A 19,843-nucleotide genomic window follows, 5' to 3' on the forward strand; every position below is an offset into this window, starting at 1 on the left:
AGCTTACTAGTATCTAAAATACACTGAATATCAATTCTGTGACGTTTTCTTATTTTGTGACAGTAATTTTATAGTTTAAAATTTAATTAGCTCTCTGTGCTAAGAAAGAAAGGTATTTCCATTACTCCTTTACCCCAAGGACAGTAGGAAGCTGTTTGGGAGATATATTTAAGACACATCAAAATAATTCCAAATGTACACAAAGAAAGTGCAGAAGAAAAGCAAATTATATCCTATAAACAACAGTTAACTATTTTATTCTACGTATGTATTTCTGGATAAGACAAAGTGACTTTAAAGGTTTTGTATGTAGAACACCTATGAGCATTGTGTGCACACACACACACTCACACAAACACCTCTTCAAGTTGATGGGAACATTTGCTCATGAAACAGAGACCAATTTTCAAGTCACATTATGAACACAGGAACCCTTATATATACAAAGTCAACAGATCGTGCTTTCTCTGTCCCTTCAAGAACTGGCTCACAGCTTGCCTGTCTCAGATATTATCTAAATTCCTGGGTGCAACCAATGCCTTTATTCTGCTCAGTGATAATGCAACATGGGAGTGAATTCTGAATACCCCTAAGTATCCTGCTGGGACTGCGGAGCCCCAAAGTAGTCATTGTCCAGCAATAAACACATGACCGGCTCGAATACCTCCCATGCCCTTGTATCAGCTAGTTGGAGAAGAATCTTGCCTCCCATCAAGTAGTCTCCTAAAATGTTTAATCAAGCTTACATTTTAATATTAATCAAAGTTAGAATAATACTATCTACTTCTGGGCTAAGAGGAAATGAAAATAAAATTCTAAATCTTAGATTCTTGTTCCCATCCCTTGTCTTATCTTCAGTCCTCTTTAATACCATATATATATATATATATATATATATATATATATATATATATATATATATAATACCAATTCATATTGGGCTTGTACCATTTCCTGAAATATTATGAGGTTTTAACACTTAGGACACATGCCCAGTTTGTTTAATATTTATATTGAATGACTGGCAAAGCAGAAACTCTCCAAATTCTCAAAGTAATAATGGAACCCCAAATTAGGAATGTTCTCACAGACATGAGCTGATTCAATCATAATAATAAAGACACACACATAAAATGGGGCTAATTTGTGCATCCCATTCTTTTAAGAGCTATGTTTTGTCTGTAACTATGGCATGCATTTGTTTTTTTAAACAATATAACATTTTTATACAGCCATATATTCAAGGTCTTTATCATTCAAGGAATATGAAGGTTGTGCTTTTACTCTTTAGGTTTGTTGGAGGAGATATGATTCACAAGGTAGGATAGATAAAAATAAGCCCGCAGAGCATGGTGCCACACATCAGAATTCACCATCTTATCAACAAATGAAAGTCATTCTTCTTTATTTCTTAAGCGAAACGGTTTCATATGAGATAAATTGCTTTCAGTCAGCATAGCCTAAAATACGATATGCATCTTTTTGACATGTATATTCTAACACTACTTTACAGCACAAGATTAAAATAAGAGTAATCTCCGGGCTGTGTGTTGAAAGTGACACAAGCCAAACCAGCATTTTTCTGTCACTTGTCTCCTGAAAGTAGACGCTCTGTGTGTATGCTTACACGTAAAAGGCTGTTGTTGAGTATTCAGCATCTCTTGACTTTTCAAGTACCACATTCTAAATAGTCTCATGCAGAGAAATAATTTCTGGCATTTGCCCTCTTCGTATGTCCAACAATAAAAGTCACATGATGTGACTTGCGTTTTGTCTTCAGAGATCAGGAAAGACTGGAACATACAATCGCTCAGTCTTAGGACATTTAGTTCCAGATATACAGCTTGAAAAATCTAGTTAGCTATTCATGTTTAGCTTTTCTATCTTGCAAATATTACCCTTTAGGTAACTGATGAAGTAGTAGAAAGTTTCCCTTTTAAAGTATTCATTTATTTATTTTTATCTTTACTAGGTTGCATACACAAAAGGTGGAACTTTGAGCTCTACAGCGGTGTGCCTTTGATGACAGCCCTACCTCTCCTTCTTATCTATTTGTTTGACTTCTTCGAAATTCAGTTATTATTTGCTTCCGCTGGAAATGGGACAAGGTAGGTGGTTTGAACTGTAGGAGACCGGCAAGTATTTTCAAGCATTCAGAAACTATCTTCTCCCTCCTTGTATTTCATGGTTACATTCCTTTGGAGATCGGCTATGTAACTGCACATGAGCAACACGAGAAGTCTACAGAACTGCTTTCTTAGCACACATTGTTTAGTGAGGAGCCAGGAATGGAAATGATAGGATGTAGAAGAAGCTGCCTCATCTACCGAAGAGATATCTCTGCATCAAGTCTCACGGGTGGACTTTATGTGGTCTCAAGCTCTGAATAAGTCATCCACTTTTCTAAGTCAATTTTGCCTGCGTTTGAGACTCTATCCACCTGTGCTCATCCCCCAGTCCCCAGAACTTCAAATAAAACTATATTATTATAAATAATTTATTTACAATAAATTATATATAATAATAAAATATATAATATAATAATGAATATTATTTATAATAATAAATTAGGCATAGAATCATTTCTACTGGTTTTGGGTTAGTCATGCATGCCTAACTTGTTGGGAAAGGATAAATATCTGTGCAAACACAACACCACAAGTAGAAAGAAGAAAGAAAGTTTCTAAAGAGTTACATTAATTGTTATCACATGTGAACAAGTATAGCCGCTGTGCCTCAGTTTGGTAGGACTTTTGAAATGTGGCAGAGAATAACCCACAAAGGAAGTCAAGGTCTGGTTGCTATATACAGATTCCCTCCTGCTCGCCCTCTCTACTGTTCCTTGCGGTATTAAGAAATCTGGCAATGCTTCCCAAACATTGACCTGAATCTTAACTCTGAAATCACTAGGAGCTTGTGTTCAAGATACAAGGCACTTCCTGTCTCAGGCTCTGAGCTGGCAGCAGCGTGAAGGAAAATAATAAACACGAAGACGTTAGAGTGAAGTTTTACTAAGAGTGTTGTTTGGAGAAAGTACTTAAGATCTTCTGTTAGTTTAGGGTTTGAAAAAGAAGACTTGCTTGGATGGTTTAAAATACTTTTTTAAACTTTGAAGTTAGGTTCCATTCCTTTTTCTTTGTTTGTCTTTTTTCCCTTGAAAATGTTGTTTGAGAATTCCATGCCTGCGTACGCCATATTCACATCATTTCCACCCTTCCTCCTCCTCCTGCTCCCACCATGGGGGCCCAGCGCCCCCATTTATAATTATTGTTCTGTATTTGCATGTGTTTAGAGCAGAGGCTCCATTCCTTTTTATTTTATTTTTCCCATTACAACATGCTCTGCAGTGCTTGGCCTTCCCTAAACCCAGGGTTTTGAGTTTTGACTAGATTTAATAGAAACAGTGTTCTGAATGGGCGATTGTAAAAATAAAAGCTATTCCATTTTCATAAACCCAGCTGGCATAACTTGTACTCAGCCATAAATGAATCTGCATTTATTATTTCATCTTTAGTTTATATTTACAAATACAGAGAACCAGCTCTGATAATAAAAGTGAGTACTGAATATTTTTGCAAGCTATTATAGCATTTACAAAGAGTACTATAAACACACGCAAGATGTGACTATATGGTAATGAAATGAATTTTCCTGTGTGGTAGGGAAAGTTCATTAACTTGGAGCCAGGCGCTGTGCCGTTCTACGGTAGACATATGTGACATTTCTCACTAATGGCTCACACTGGTACTAAAATATTTGTCTCTAAGTCCCTTGGTCTTTGAGAATGCAGGCATCCACTTGTGTGTAAATTAATAGCTTGGAAGGACGAAAACAAAAGACCCAGAGAAATTTGTTTCTTTTGTAAGAATACAGTCAAAACTTTTTCCTAATTATACATTTTGGCCAAATTAATATCTGATATTATATAAAAAATCTTTCATGTTATAAGGAAGAATGCTTTATATGATTCTTAGTAAGGGACATTGTGTTTATGCTTTTAATGATTTCACTGTTTATATTAAAGTATGATGATAGGGAGGGAGAAGGGTGGATATGTACACTTACTGTCTTCATCCAGGAGACTCTCAGCAGCTGAGAGTAACCTCATCCTGTCTTCTGGATTGGCAATGTTTAATTCAATGAGGTGACTTTCTTTAATATCCTTCAGGTCTTCCAGAGTCTCATAGCCATTGAGCAGAAGTGTTGAAGTATATTCCTGTAGGAGGAGGGAAATGTGTATAACCCATAAACTGATAGGGCTCAAATATTGTGATTCCTCTAAATTAAAGCAATTATACAAATGCCTATGACAGCAAAAAACCCACTGAAACTTGTGCCTAGGATCATTTTATTTATACTGCTTTCCCACAAACAAACACTAGGGCATTTAATAGAGAGTGCTGTAAATTCTTATCCTTCAGAAGGACAAATGTAAGGAAGAAATAGTCCCTTGACTATGATGATAGCAGGAAATCATGGATCTCTTGTCAGCTGACTTGTTCATCCCACTTCGTACCTCATTAAAAGACAGCATTTTCTTAAGGCTTTTAACACAGTACCTCTCATAGACTAAGCTATAGTAATGTCTCTGCACCTGTCTCTCTTTTTGATTGCTTGGTCATGAAAACATCTACTCTCATTATTTTCTTAGTGTAGTTAAATGAGGAATTTGAGCTCTGGTGAGATGGATTAGTAGGTAATCTGCTTGCTGCCTAGGCTGGTGACATAGATTGGGTCCCAAAGCATAAATGGTAGAAGAAATTCACTCCTGCAAATGTCCTCTTACCTCCACATTCACACCACAGCATGTGCACGCGCACACACACAAACACACACACAATGAACGAATAAATAAATGTGAGAAATAAAAATTAATTCAAAGCAGACACAGTTCTGTGTACAAAATGAATTTAGTATTTTGACTGAGTGAAGAGGTATTATATATTTAGTAAATTACAGGCTTGCTATATAATTTTTTCTTTCTGTTTTTATTGATTTTTATTTAGCTCTACATTTTTCTATGCTCCCCTCCCTGCCTCTCACCTCCCCTTTAAATTTAAATTTTAATTACACACGAAAGGCTCACATTTGAAGTAAGCATTTATTTCCTTTCCTCAGTAGAGATATTTTGTATGTCATTTGTATCAACATATATTAGGGTAAAATTCTTAGACTTCTGATCATAAAGTATCTATGTGGTTGTCAGCCTGTGGGTTGTGCCCTTCAGTGGGTTTGTATATCAAATATCCTGTGTATCATATACTACATTATGACTCATAACAGTAGAAAAGTATCAGTTATGAAGTAACAACAAAAATAATGTTATGCCTGGCAGTGACTTTAATCCCAGCACTTGGGAGCCATAGGCAGGTGGATCTCTGTGAGTTTGAGGCCAGCCTGGTCTACAAGAACTAGTTCCAGGACAGACAGCAAAACTACACAAAGAAACCCTGTCTCAAAAGAACCAAAAATATAATAATAATAATAGTAACAACAATAATTTTATGGTTGGAGGTCACCACAACATGAGGAACAGTGTTAAAGGTTTCAGCATTGGGAAGGGTGAGAAACATAGCTCTGTTATTTCCACAACCACTGTTCTAGCAGACTGAATATGCAAAGTGAAGTGACATTTTTTCCAACTTCCTCAAAAATGTCTCCAATTTTATTTAAATCTAGTTTTAATATCTTTATTTCAGTTACTAAAATTAAATATGGTATCAGAAAGTTTTAAGTAATCAGAAAAAAACTTATTACAAAGCACATTTTAACTGAAAAGGGGGAAGGATAATGATAATTTGTTTTAAAATAGTGTATTTAAGAAGAACACAGAGTCCCCAAATTTCCATTCTTACACAACAATCTAACTCTGACTTCTTGAGTATGGTGTTTAACACACTTAGGTGTTTTTCCATGGGTGACAGAGGCAGGTTTTCAACAGTGCTTCCCCCCCAGGAGTATCACACTGTCTCAATCATTCTATAATGAAACTTGAACAGTATGTTGGCAGACAGAAGAGTAACTTAATAACTCAGAAATAACAATTAAGGAAAATATAATTGCTTTTGTATTGATGAATTGCACTAGCCAAATACTGATGAGTGAATTTTGCGAATGAATTCAAAACTGAGAGTATGGTGGATACTGTGCTATGTAGCGTGTGTGTGTGTGTGTGTGTGTGTGTGTGTGTGTGTGTTTCTGAGGCAGCTTCTATTACACTGAGAATGGAGTGATGCTACTTATGGTAGATACTGTACTATGTAGTATATTGTACCATGTAACAAGAGCTATTTTTTTAATAGGTACTGATATAATTAAAATAGGTGATTGGCATGCCGGTGGTGCAATGGATTCAAGTGGGGTGCTCATAAACAAACTTTTCCTTGAAATAATCATTAGAGTATTAATGATCACTGTTTCTGAAATTACTTCTGAGACGATTATATTCAGTTATTTTCTCTGCATTTCATTTTGATCTCTCTATCATAAAAACACAAGCTTCCTTTCATTCCTCTTTTGAGTCCCTCAAATTTGACTGTATTCTACCTATTTTCTTGGTCATTCTCACTTAAATGTTTTTCTGTGATTTCCTATTCTCCTAGATATATATTTTTTTTCATTTTCAGTGCCATTTCTCTACATTAATCTCTGCTGTTGTTGGCTGCTAAGTACGATTAGGGTTTAGTCCAAAGGGTGCTACATCAAGATCTGTCCTTGCATAAAAACGTAATAAAGGAAAAATAAGAGCTGTTCTAGGAAAACAGATTTTCCTTTGCTGTAAATCTTACATTCTTAACAACCATGTGTAAAAACTAATCCACTTTCTAATCTACCCATTTTCCAGCAAAAGCAAACAGACCAAAGGTTTACTAACCTGGAGGTGAATCTGCTCTAAGAAATTCTGCAGAGTCCCGGTGCTCTCTCTTTTACTATTTCTGTGTGCCTTTGTTTTCTTAGGAGCTGCTTCCTCTTCTGAGATAACATCCACATAAATAAATTTGAAGTTTCCAACTTTATTGTTCAGCATCCCTGTCCACATTCCCATTGGTGTTTTACAGATAATGTCTATCACGTCTCCTTTCTAAGGACAAAAGCAAATACAAATCAAATTCCAAAGCACCATCATGCTTTAGTAATATGGAGAAAGAATGGAACCATAGGAATCTTAGAGGGATGAGGATAGTGTGGTAAAGGTCTTCAGAGATTGCAGATATAGATAGGAGTTAGCATCCTCAATGAAAGTGCTCCCTATATAGCAAAGAACACCAGCATGCTTGATGGTACTTTTCTTTTCCCTATTATATTAACTCACTAACTGACATTTGTATAACAATATACCTGGTATTTTAAATATGCTGTTATCTTATCGCAATACATATATATTGGGTAGAGAGTATGAGGTATCAGACTATTGCTTTAAGTGTTACAGAAAAAGAAACATTGATATTAAGTGACTTGTCGCATTCTTAAATGAAGTTAAAGATGGGGTCAGAGCTCAAGCCTAAGTTATGTGATCTTAAAAATGACCCATTTTTATCCCTAAATCAATCTAGGAAAAAAGCATCAGATCATCATTTGAATGTGCCCTCTTAAAGGTGAAGAAACAAACTTGGACTCTTTTTTCATGGTTTTAGCTCATATGACACGATTCTGTTACAGTATAAAATAAGTCTATGCAAAATGTTTTATTGAGCTAAAGTAATGAAAGTGAAGGCTTTACTATGTATGTAATGGAAGTATTTGTGCCCAGTGTCACTCATGGAAGCACTCATTTGTGACCTACAGAAACTCACAGGGAAAGATCTCTCTCTGGCCTGGAGGAGACTAACTTTTCAAGGTCCTCAAAATATAAGAGGATTAATCAGGTTGGCCTGGACAATCATCTAGCCAAAGGGTCACCTCTTGGGAAGTGGGTTCACCTTAAGTCATGCTCAAGGGAGGAGAGGAATGAGAATGAGTCCTTTAGTGAGCTAAACAGCTATTACTTCCTAGAACTGCACCGCTCAGGTAGGGTTGCAGACAATTTCCCAAGTCTATCTGAATTACTCAGAAAACCATAACATTTCCTTTCTATTATATCTCTTTTCTAAGTGTGTTTTCCTAATACTTTGCCTTCTTCTTTTTCACTGCAGTACCAAACTCTACCATGTAGCTGCTTGCCTGCCATGTAGGTGACATCCATGCTGAACTAACTCAAATGCCATGTTTTTCTCTGTTTCTTTTCTTTATTCCTCTTCCCTGTAGCTGGAGAGACTGAAAACTTGATGCCCTGGGTTTTTTTTTAATTACAATCAAATTTTCCTTAATTTTGAGCCCATTCTTAAATTCTTTTATTAATGAGACTAAGAATTCCATGTAAGGACCTCGATTTCCCAGATAGCACATTGTAGCCTTACTGGGATTTCCCCAAATTCTGATAACATCAAAAGGAGATATTCTATAAAATAAAATCCACAACACAGTTTTCACTGAAGCATGAATTAGGCAAAATGACATGACCAAACCAAATGGCATTTTGTGTATTCATATCTAAAACTACATTTGGTTATAGGATGCAATTATTGGCAAGAGTAAAAATTCTCTTGACAAAACTTTGTTATGAGAAGATTTAATTTCTAGAAAAACATGTGCCTATTTTATGAGTCATGTTTACTCAAATAAGAATCAAAGTTCAAAGTTACTCTTTTGAGATATAACTTTACATCCCAACAGCATGCCATAGATCCCAATATTTGCTAGTTTTAAGACTCTATCCTTAAAGCTATGCTTAAATCTGTATTTTCATGCAGGTCTGTGAACATATGATTGAAGAAAAATACCCACTTATTTGTTGTAGTAACATATAACTGGATGTGATTGTGACTGAAAGATATGATCTTTCTGATTTGGGATAGTATGTGTACCTGTCTGTCTTCTGAGTTTGGGTCTAGGTGTTTGCACTTTTCCCTGAGAGAATGAAATGACAGGCAGATACTATACACCCAGGAGACCAGCATACTCCCTAGAAGCAGTAGTAAGTTTCTAGGTGTGACAGTTCTTCACTGGGTCTTCCCTGTCATATTTTACATTTGTGGTCTTGTACCTTGTGTCGTTTAAACTTACAAATTTCAGCTAAACTGACAGGTGACCCCAAAGACTCAGTGTCCTTACTCAGGACCTGTGAGAAGTTTATTGTGTTCTGTGAGAGCTCCAGAAAATCACCTAGTGGCACATGGACATAATTTTGCAGGGAGTTAGAACAAGCTATGTTCTACCTACCCATGGGAGCTTTTAGAAGGACATCAAGTCTCAGGGGAGATCATAGTGTGGCTGGCACCCTGATTTTGCCAGTATCCTTGTGAAGATAGCAGTTGAGTCATATCCAGGTTTATGCCCTCAAAAACTGTGATTGAATATTTATGTTATTTGAAGCCTATAAGCTGAGGGTAATTTGTTGTATGGCGACATTTGTGGTGGGGTTATCAATAGGAAAAGAGCTCTGGTTACATGAGGCAACCAAATTAGAAAGAACCGGAGCTGCCCGGCCAAGTGTGGTTCCCCAAGCCTTTGCGCTGCTGGGTGCCCGTCTCATAGTTCTGTTTTTGGCTGCTCCCTTTGCTCTATTATTTGTGTCTAACTGGTATCAGGTGGGCACACCTAGCTGATCACCTCTGAGAGCTTCAAAAAATGCAGACAATTCATTTCCTTCCCACAGATTCTTATGTTAATGGCCACAGGAGACTGATCCCTCTCACCCCACCTCACACTAAGTTCAAATTGGGGCATCAGTCCAACTTACTATGAAAACACAAACTTTCTGTAGTTCCTAAAGGAAATGACACAACTGGCATTCGACAGACCAGGAAGCAGGTGTAATGTGGGCCTACCTTGATTTTGAGGGAGTCGGTGTCATAGGGACTTGGAGTGAAGTCTGTGTGCACTCTGGCACGGCCACAGAATGGCCCTGTATAGGGGCTGTCGTCATCCAGTCGAAAACTGTCCCTGTTACTTGCTCCTTCTGAACAGCTTGTTATTCCACCTGATGAAAAAAAAAAAAGGTTAACAGGTTATCAAAGGTTCGTAGCCTCCGGCACCTTGTCTAAAGCAGGTGCAATGGATGCCAGTCTGATTGGGCTTCTAATCACACTCCCTCGGTGACTCACTGTTCAGAGTTAGTTGTGACTTGTTCCCTGCCAGTCTGAATATACTCCTCAATCTTTACTCCAATCCTGTCTCATTTTGGCTCTATGATCTGATCTATCTTAAAGGGCATTAAGAAGTGCCCACTTACTAATCTGTAGCAAGGTATAGGTTCAAGCCTAGACCTAGAAAGAAATTTTCATACTTGAAAACTAAGAAGGAATTTGATACATAACATTTTAATCATGTATTATTATTGATCAAAAATGGCCTACACATGTCATTTCAGAGTTCCTAATAACTTACACGATTGTAATGAATGTTTGCCCCAGAATTCTGACTGTGTGTCAAAGGCCAAAGAGAGAAAAATCTTTGCTTATAAAAGGTGATGCTTCTGTGTGTCTTGCAGAGGAGAAGATGGGCCAGACATCTGTACCTCCAAGCTATTCTGCTGGGCTGCTTGATTTCTGCTCCCTTTCCTTTCTGATCTTGATTTTGGGAGTAAGAAAGCAAAACAGAACAAAGCTATTTTGCTTCAGTTTGTTTCTTTTTGTCGTGTCAGTTCTGTCGCCAATGCAAGGGCCTCTGTGTTTCTCCCACACCCTCAGTCTCTCACTTCCTCCTTGAGAATGACCTTTTGCTGCTCGGGGCGTCAACAGCGGTAGTTCCCCTATCATGCATTATGAAATAAGGTAAAAATCCTGCAGGACGTTGGGCATTGTGCATGAACGGGAGTGTAGCATGGAAATGGAACACTCCCTCCCCAGGCCTCCCTTCTAGATGAAGGTGTGGGAGCAGGCTTTACCCCATGGGCTGGAGTAAGAAAATTCTTCCCACATTCAGTACCACAACATGAATTTGAATACTTTTAGCAGAAATGGATACTTATGAAAACTGAATCACACACACACTGCATCTTTCAAATGTTTCTGCCTTAGTTTTCATCACAAAATAACTGTTGTACAGCAAAATATGAATAAATTTGAGGATATTTAAAATATCTTCTCTTTGTGAGTCATCTTCAACAACAAAAGTAGTTGATTTAAAGGGAAGAGGAAAATAAACTTTTCAGTGACATTTGCAATTCCTGAAATGAAGGAGGAAAGATAACACTTCACATACAGAAAGACATAAGGCACCAGCACCCTCAGTACTTTCTTGTGAGTATTGCAGCAGAAAAATGTGACTGCATCTTGAGTAATGTCCTTCTTATCAAACATCAGTGTTGGCTCAGCAATCCTTAGAGTTGCCTGCTAATCTACTTTCCCATCCCACTGGTGACATATCTATCATGTGGTAATATTCATTGTTTCAGTCTCTACTTACTAATGGTAAATGTAAGTGATAGAATTGAGGCATGTATCCTGCACTTTGCAGAAAACCAAAATAAATTAAAAAGAAAGAAAGGAACAGGGAGGAAGAAGAAGAGGAGGAATGGGAGAAATGAGAGGGAGAAGAAGAGACAAAGAAAACGGAAAAAATCAAAGGAGAAAAATAAAGAACAGAATTTTATTTTTCTATTTTGATTAATTTTATATCTTTTGACTCAAGATAACACGAGATTTTCTGAGCATACAATTTGGTATCAGATTTTGTTATTTAGCACAACTTGTTGAAGTCATTTTCATAAGAGTCCTGTAGGCTATAGTGTTAAAATGTGTTATGCTATATATCACAATCAATAACTCCATGTATAGTCAATGTATCCAACCTTTTCAGCTTTTCTATATCAAATGTCTGATCTTTGTTTCTAATCTGATAAACAACCTCAAGGTGATCTTTCATTGTTTTTTAATTAGTTTAACCCAGGCTTCATTTCTCAGATGCCGCCTCTTACACATTAGCCTTACTTGACGAGCTCTGCCCACTGTAGAGGCTATCCATAGAGTCGCTGGCTTTGAGGGAGGTCTTCTCTGTATGTGTTCCAATCATGGGATCACTGTTCCGATATGGGAGGACTTCCTCTCCATTTTCCTCCTCCTTCAGAAGAAAACATATCAGAGGTTAAGTGTACAGATCAGATTTCCATGGAGATTTCACTGTGTGCACTGACTCTACAAGCAAGACACATTTAAACAATAAAACACTCATGAATACATCAGCATGAAATATGAGAGTCATTAATCTTCAGTTCATTTTCTAGGAAAACAGTTCAGGAGGATACTTGGAAAACACCCCTAGACGAGACATTGTTTGTTGTGGAATATAACTGCAATTATAATGGTCTAGTTTTGAAAATAAAGATGAATATCATATCAAGACTATTTAATCAGAAATGTTGGCTATATTGGCATTGATGCTTCTTCTGTTAAAGCGCAGCTACTTCTTCATGTCCTCCCTCTTATCTGTTTGCTGCCATTACTAATCCTTTGAGATCTGATACTACAGGCTTAAACTCTGCACATTTGTTTCATGTCAGTTATTTGCATGCTCCCAGATCACTAGATATGAATAAAACATGCTCACTTGGCAATTCTAAAGCAAACCTTATCTCAGGAGCTTTACAAACCGCATACTGTGCTTGCCACCTAGTCAAGTGAAAAGCAAATCTTGCATAAAATTAGAAAAGACAGACAATTTCAAAACAAATTACATTTCCTTGAAAACATCTCAAATGTTTGCCATTTTTAGAAAGTTTGGACAAAGCTTATGAATTTCTTAATACCCATCACATTGTAATTCAATAGTCTTATTTTGAGCATTACTGAGCATTGATAAAACTTCATAATAAGCATAGACTTAGTTTGATTCTCATTATTCATTCAGTCATTTAGGGAAGGTTTATGAAGCACAGCCTAGTAGGTACTTGCCATCTTTCAAACAATTGTGGATACTCTAATAAACAAGATAACATAGGAAAAGGGTTTGGGCTCTAAGAGATTATGTTCTAGTGTGCATGGGCTAGGAAATGTCTATAAGCTAGTATTCATATGTCTTTACAGGAAATGAACTTATGTACATGGAAATATTTGGTGTGGGAGGTTTTATGTGTTGCTTTTATTGGTTAATGAATAAATAACTGCTTTGAGCCTAAGGCAAGGAAGAACAGAACTAGGTGGGGAAAGCTAGGCTGTGTGCTGTGAGAAAGAAGGGTGGAGTCAGAAGAGAAGCCATGGAGGCACTTCCAGAGTCAAACATACTGAAAAGTTGCTGGTAAGCCATTGCCATGTGGTGATACACAGATTGATAGAATGGGCTAAATTAATATGTAAGAGATTAGCCAATAAGAAGCTAGAGTTAATGGGACAAGCAGTGATTTAATTAACACAGTTTCTGTGTGATTATTTTGGGTCTAAGCTAGGCAGGTGGCTGGGAACCAACAAGCAGCCCTTCTCTAACAAGTATTAGTATGAGCTGTATAAGTGCTATGAAGGAGATAGGTTGTATAATGTCAGAGAACTAGTAAATTGGGCAAAAGTGAGAAAGGTTTGTTGATTTAGGCAAAATGAGTTCCAAAGACTTCCACTGTAAGGTAACAAATGCCCTGAGTTTACCTGAATAATTATGAAGATACCCTTTTATAACATGTTGGCCTGAATTAAGAGAGAATAGCGCTTCTGTTTACTTCTGAAGGTACTTTACTACCCTTTCCTTAAGCAAAAGGAAAGATGAGAACGAAATGGAACTCATAATTAGCCTTGGATGTACAGGTCAATATCACGAGAGAAAGGAGGGTATTACATAGTAACTCAAAGAAGTGATTGAGATCCAGTTCAGGAAGAATGTTGTAGACCACTGTGGTGACCATGGGAATGTGGCACCTAGATCTTAATGTGTATTGTGCAAAGTATGTGAGCTATGGGGTTGGACACTGCATGCTATGATTCCATATTGTCATCCCCAAAAACTCACATGTGCATTTAATTTCCACTGTGCAGTATCATAAAAGGAGAAATGTAACCCGACTTTGGTGTTTAGAGGCACAGCCTTAGGGAGATGGTTGGGATTAGATGAGGTTATAATAGAACCTCATTGACTAAGTGTTGGTGGCTTTACTAACAAAGGGATAGACACTATCCTGTATTTGCACCTCTGTTGCCTTGTAACCCTACCACCAATAAAGCCATCATGAGATGTGGCCACTTTTTCTTGGACCATAAGTGCAACTAAAATAAGGCTGTTTGTGAATAATCAGTCCGTTATGCATTGCCATTAGCAACAGAAATATGACTAATACACCGTAGCAGTTCCAGCTATTCCCCTTGGTATTTACCAGTGTGTTTGCACTGAAGCCAGACCCTCCAATGTGTCAGTAGCTGAATACTTATGAATAAAATTTGTGCCTATTCTGTTGGGGAATTAAGGAGTTCTTCCAGTGGGAAGTTCTGGTTCAAGATCTAGCCAAAACGTTCTCAGAAGAGGGCTGTAAAGAGAAACTCGGATATTTATCTCCTCTTGCTCTTTTTTTTTATAGATGTCAGACTTGTACTGCCATTGCAAGGCTCTCCCTATGCACTTACCCTTCTTAAGAGTTCATAGGTGCTGGGTGGTGGCATGCACCTCTAATCCTAGCACTCTGGAGGCAGAGGTAGGTGTATCTCTGTGATTGGAGGTCAGCCTAGTCTACACAGAGAGATCCAGAAAAGCCAAGGCTATTTTACAGACAAATCTAATGTCAAAAAACAAAACAAAACAACAACAACAAAGAGTTCACAGACATTTCCCTAGTTCATCCTTGGTGTTTCTTTTATTTCTTGGAGGTCTGTTCCACAGAGGACTAGCCAGATTAGCAGGCTCTATCACACTGTATTGATAGAATCCTTTACAAGACATTTGGAAGCTTTAATCTGGGGCCCAATGGCATAAGACTGTCTAAGATTACTAAAGAGGAGAGGGTATATTTAGTGGAGCATCAAGTATTTTAATAAGCCTTGGGAAGTCTTACTATTTATAGAGATAGAATTGAAAGCAAAGGCAAGAAGAATTCTTGGAAAGACAAAAGTTCAAAGAGTGCTCAGAGAAACAGAAAGTTTTACATATAAACATGTCGCCCCTTGTGTCTATAGCTAAAACGTAAAGTGTCATTGTGTTTGGGCATCACAGAGGTTATTACTGTTGCAATAGAATACCAGGGACAGAATTCAAGTAGAAGAGGGCTGAAAGAAAATGAGCATAAGATATAGGAATTAACAATATAGAACTGAAATATTATACAAGGCATATTTATATTTATGATATATATGTTTATAACAATTTTGAGTATGATGGTCAGATGATTTTAAACATTGGTACCAAGACATTAAAATGGTGCCAGAAGAGTCTTCAACAAATGAAACTGAGTCAACTAGATATTCACATGAAAAAGAAGGAAGTTTTACTCCTCTGAAACACCACACAGAACATTGAAATCCAAATAGGTCTTACACTAAAATTTAAGAGCCATTAAGAGAAAATACAGAAGTAATCTTCATTATATTATGTTAGGCAATATCTCAAGTATGATACCAAAAACCAAAGAGCAAGAAAAACAGAAAAGTTGGATTATTATAAAATTATAAACATTTGGGATTCAACTAATACTATAAAAATGAAAATACCATGCACAGAATGATAGAATATATATTTAGAAATCATATTTGGTTAAAAGACTCATTCAAAAATTATATAAACATTTAAAACATATTAAGTAGCAATAACCAATTATTAAAATGCAGACAAAATATTTTAATATACATTTCTTTAAAGAGAAATAGATAGGACCAACAAGCACATTAAAAGATCTCAGTATCATCCATTATAAGAGAAATGTAAATGAAAAATTACAGTGTGAATCCACTTCATCTTCACTAATGGCCAATACTTAAAAAAACACAAGCTGACATGATATAGAAATATTGGAGCCATTTATTTATTGATATTGGGTAAGTAAAATTGCGCATAGTTTTGGGCAAGCAGTTGCCAGCTTCTCAAAATATTAGATGTAGAATTACCATGTATCAAGAAGAAACAAAAAATATTTTTATACAAAGAATCGCACACAAGTGTTTGCAAAAGTATTACTCATAATGTGCCCAAAGTAGAAACAGCTCAAAAACCCAGTCATAGATGTGGAAGCGTAGATTATTTATAAATGGGCTAGTATTTTGTGATAAGAAGAGATAAATTACAGATAATCATTACAACTTAAACCATGTGCTCTTTTTTACATGCTAGATGTGTGAATTTTCTTCTTTTAAAACAGGAGTAATAATCCCTTAAGATCTATAAAACTGGGCCAACCAGATGGCTCAGCAGGTAAAGGCACTTGCTGAACAAGCCTGAGGTCTTGAGTTTGATCCAAGGAACCCATAAAAGTTGAAACAGAGAACAGACTGAAAAGTTGTCCTCTGATGTCTGCATGCACCCTGCTGGCACTCATGTGCATGAGAACACACTGTTTCTTAAAGCACTACAGAACTTCCTGAGTATGATAGTAAAAGAAAAAATAAGACTAAATGATTTGCAAAACACCAAATAGTCTCTATCTGAAGAAAGAGCCGACTGAATATATTACAAAAAATATAAGGATACAGATGGCAAAATACACTTACTTTTTCCTCAGAAAGGGCTTTGATGTATTTCCTCCCAACTTTTTTCTTCATTGTCCATGAAATCGCCCTCATTTTTTTACCTAGATTTCCTCCATTATTTGAGGTTTTATTTTGTTCTTCACGTCCATTGGTTAGTTCCCCTTCACGGACCTAATGGAGTTTAATTTTAAAAAAAAAGATAAAATTATAAAGAAGAAAAGATCATTTATTTGAGTTGAGTGCTTTTCAGTGGTAGGGATTTTCCTGTGTCCAACCCTATGAACATTCATTGATAACCTCCTTAGGGAGAACCCAAGTCTGGATATTTTGGTCATTTTGTGCTGCACACATTCTGGGCACAGGACATATTGTTGAGCATTTCCAGCTGCATGAGAAACTTCCTTGAGAGCTCTCACCATTGCATGTGAAATTTTTTGAGGATTTCAGCAATGGTTTAATAGCTTTATTATTCATTTTAGTTCTTGATTTTGAGATGATCAAAACAGAAGTCCCCATCAGGCAGCATGACTGGTTACAGCTGTATGATGGGAGATAGTTTAGTTGTGGCTGGATTAGAAAACCCTAATCACCCTTCCTTGATGGAAGAACATTACAGTAGTCTCCTGCATCTCAAAGAAATTTGCATGGACATAGTGATTTTTTTAAGAAGTTTGGAAGTTAATTAAATCAGTTGAAATCTACAATGTTTTCATTGACTAGGTGTGTATGCATGTTCATTGTTCACTTGAAGTAACAGTAAATAATATCTGGCTCAAGCCACCAATAAAGAAATTATCATGTAATATATACATTGTATGTATGCAATAATTAAGTCTTTCATATGTTTTGCTGTTACCGTGTGCTCATTAACAATCTTCTTTATAAGGCAGTGGTCTCCGCTATGACTCAGAACAAAACACAAGTAAGGGTGTTTGCCTACAAAGCTCAACAGCATAGCATAAATAAATCAATGTGATATGATATAATTAATGATGAGGGACTTCTCTGTAGTGATCTTAAATGCTTTAATCTGAAGGTTTAACCACATAATTAACATTATTATTAATCAGTGTTTATAAAGTATGTTACATCATATAGAATCTGTGTAAAATGGCATACCTTCATGAACTTAACTCTTTGCTACTGATCAGATTTTAAAACAGCATCTTCAACATTAGGGAGCAGTTTGTTTTAACGAGTCATTTGTGGTGATTCTGACTCACAGATGGACAACAAAACTTAAAAGAGATGGTAAGAAAATATTGCCACGGTTGTGCATCTCCTCTACCTTCTTTTTTTTTTTTTTTTTTGTTTTTTATTTATTTATTTATTTATTTATTTATTTATTTATTTATTTATTAAGGATTTCTGCCTCCTCCCCACAACCGCCTCCCATTTCCCTCCCCCTCCCCCGATCAAGTCACCCTCCCTAATCTGCTCGAAGAGCAATCAGGGTTCCCTGACCTGTGGGAAGCCCAAGGACCGCCCACCTCTATCCAGGTCTCCTAAGGTGAGCATCCAAACTGCCTAGGCTCCCCCAAAGCAGGTCCTCACTGCAGTCTGGACATGTTTTGCCTTGGCTACATCGAGATAGCCACGGATCTCATAAGCTATCTAGGTCTCCAGTTAAAATGTAGTAATCGTGAAGAAGTATCTTATTTATCATTCTCCATGCTGGCCACACTTCCTGTTGTTGATCTGATGTACTACTCATCTTCTCTGCTCTTACTTTACTTGAAATTTTGTTTGCTCATTTATTGTTCATCTGCATCTCACACATGATGTATGTTCTATGAGAATAAAGGCTTTGACTGTATACTTTATTTTGCTTAAGACATTCTTAAGAACAATGGCAATGGGTTTCTGATCCTACTGCACGTACTGGCTTTGTAGGAGCCTAGGCAGTTTGGATGCTTATCTTACTAGAACTGGAGGGAGGTGGGGGTTTCTTGAACTTTCCACAGGGCAGGGAACCCTGATTGCTCTTCGGACTGTGGAGAGAGGGGGACTTGATTGGGGGAGGGGGAGGGAAATGGGAGGCGGTGGCGGGGAAGAGACAGAAATCTTTAATAAATAAATAAATTAAAAAAAAGACTTCTTGAAGGCGTGTTAACTGGTGCTCAGTGTCCTCTAAGCAGAGGAAATTCCGATGTGAAAATTTAAGACAGTTTCCCCCCCTCCCCTAGAGGACATATTTGGATTAGATGTTCTTGGTACCACAGATGTGCAAGACATGAACTCTGAAGGTCATCTGCTTTAGTACTGCCCACCATGTTGATAGGTGGACAGCCAGTCATTCCCAGAACATAAAAATGAGGGGAAACTTCTGAGTAGTGAGCTTTAATATTTTAATATGAGAGTTTAACCACATAGTTAACATCATTATTAATCAATATTATATTTTGCTTCGTATCTTACCCCAAATTGCCTGTGATAAATATGAATGGACAGCCAATTTAAGCCCTCATTGCACATTATTAATTCCTACATTCAAGGTTATAAAGGCAGAGTCTTTGCTTAATTCAAAATAGCAGAATAAAATTTGATTTGGAAGCACTCAAATTTTAGTTAGCCTTTTCCTTCTCTCTTTTCCTTACTTAAAACTTTCTTGTTTTTAATTGAAAAATTATTTTACTAACTGAAATAAATATGAGAGTATATTATTTAATTAAACCAATATTGTTACTATTATTTAAGCTTCAAATAATGCAATACAAATACTGTTTGTTTTTTTGTAATTATTTATAGAGGCTTCAGAGAAACTATCTCCATATATTTTAAATTGTTTTCTTTTCTGTGAAGTTCTCCAAAGCCTGAACTATGTTTCTTTCTAGAAATTACAATTCTGTTGTTTTCATCATCTTTTTAGCGATATTGCTGTAGTCTCTAGACCTTATGAAGTAGGCATTTTCCTCTTTCATTGCAACAGGACTTTGGAGTAGTTAACAGAAACCCTGCCATTATGTAGGTATCTGTGAAAAGGATGAAAAATTGATGCTGGGTTTCTGAGAAATGAGAAAACTATTTTATCAGTTCTTCTCAATGCTTTAACAAATTACAAGGCCATTACTACTTATTCCATTGACAGTGAATGAGCTTGAGAAACTTATATAGATTTCCTAAAGACTAAATAGTAGCAGAATACACTGTAGATGGCTATATCTGAAACCCTAAGTGAAAATAGAGTGTCATAAGTAAATTCCCCTCTGTGTATT

General features: G+C 36.7%; 1 protein-coding gene across 1 annotated transcript in view; it reads right to left on the reverse strand.

Annotated features, from left to right (window-relative positions):
• Window positions 1-19,843, reverse strand: part of Samsn1 (SAM domain, SH3 domain and nuclear localization signals 1) — a 49,394-nt gene that overhangs the window by 7,920 nt on the left and 21,631 nt on the right. The window contains exons 3-7 of the mRNA XM_075956605.1: window positions 16,650-16,799; window positions 11,970-12,099; window positions 9,867-10,018; window positions 6,875-7,081; window positions 4,066-4,216 (exon numbers count right to left, since the gene is read on the reverse strand). Coding sequence (XP_075812720.1) covers window positions 4,066-4,216; window positions 6,875-7,081; window positions 9,867-10,018; window positions 11,970-12,099; window positions 16,650-16,799 — 790 coding nt within the window. The remainder of the gene's footprint in view (window positions 1-4,065; window positions 4,217-6,874; window positions 7,082-9,866; window positions 10,019-11,969; window positions 12,100-16,649; window positions 16,800-19,843) is intronic.

This window comes from Microtus pennsylvanicus, chromosome 1 (assembly GCF_037038515.1).
Source record: "Microtus pennsylvanicus isolate mMicPen1 chromosome 1, mMicPen1.hap1, whole genome shotgun sequence".
Classification (NCBI taxonomy): domain Eukaryota; kingdom Metazoa; phylum Chordata; class Mammalia; order Rodentia; family Cricetidae; genus Microtus; species Microtus pennsylvanicus.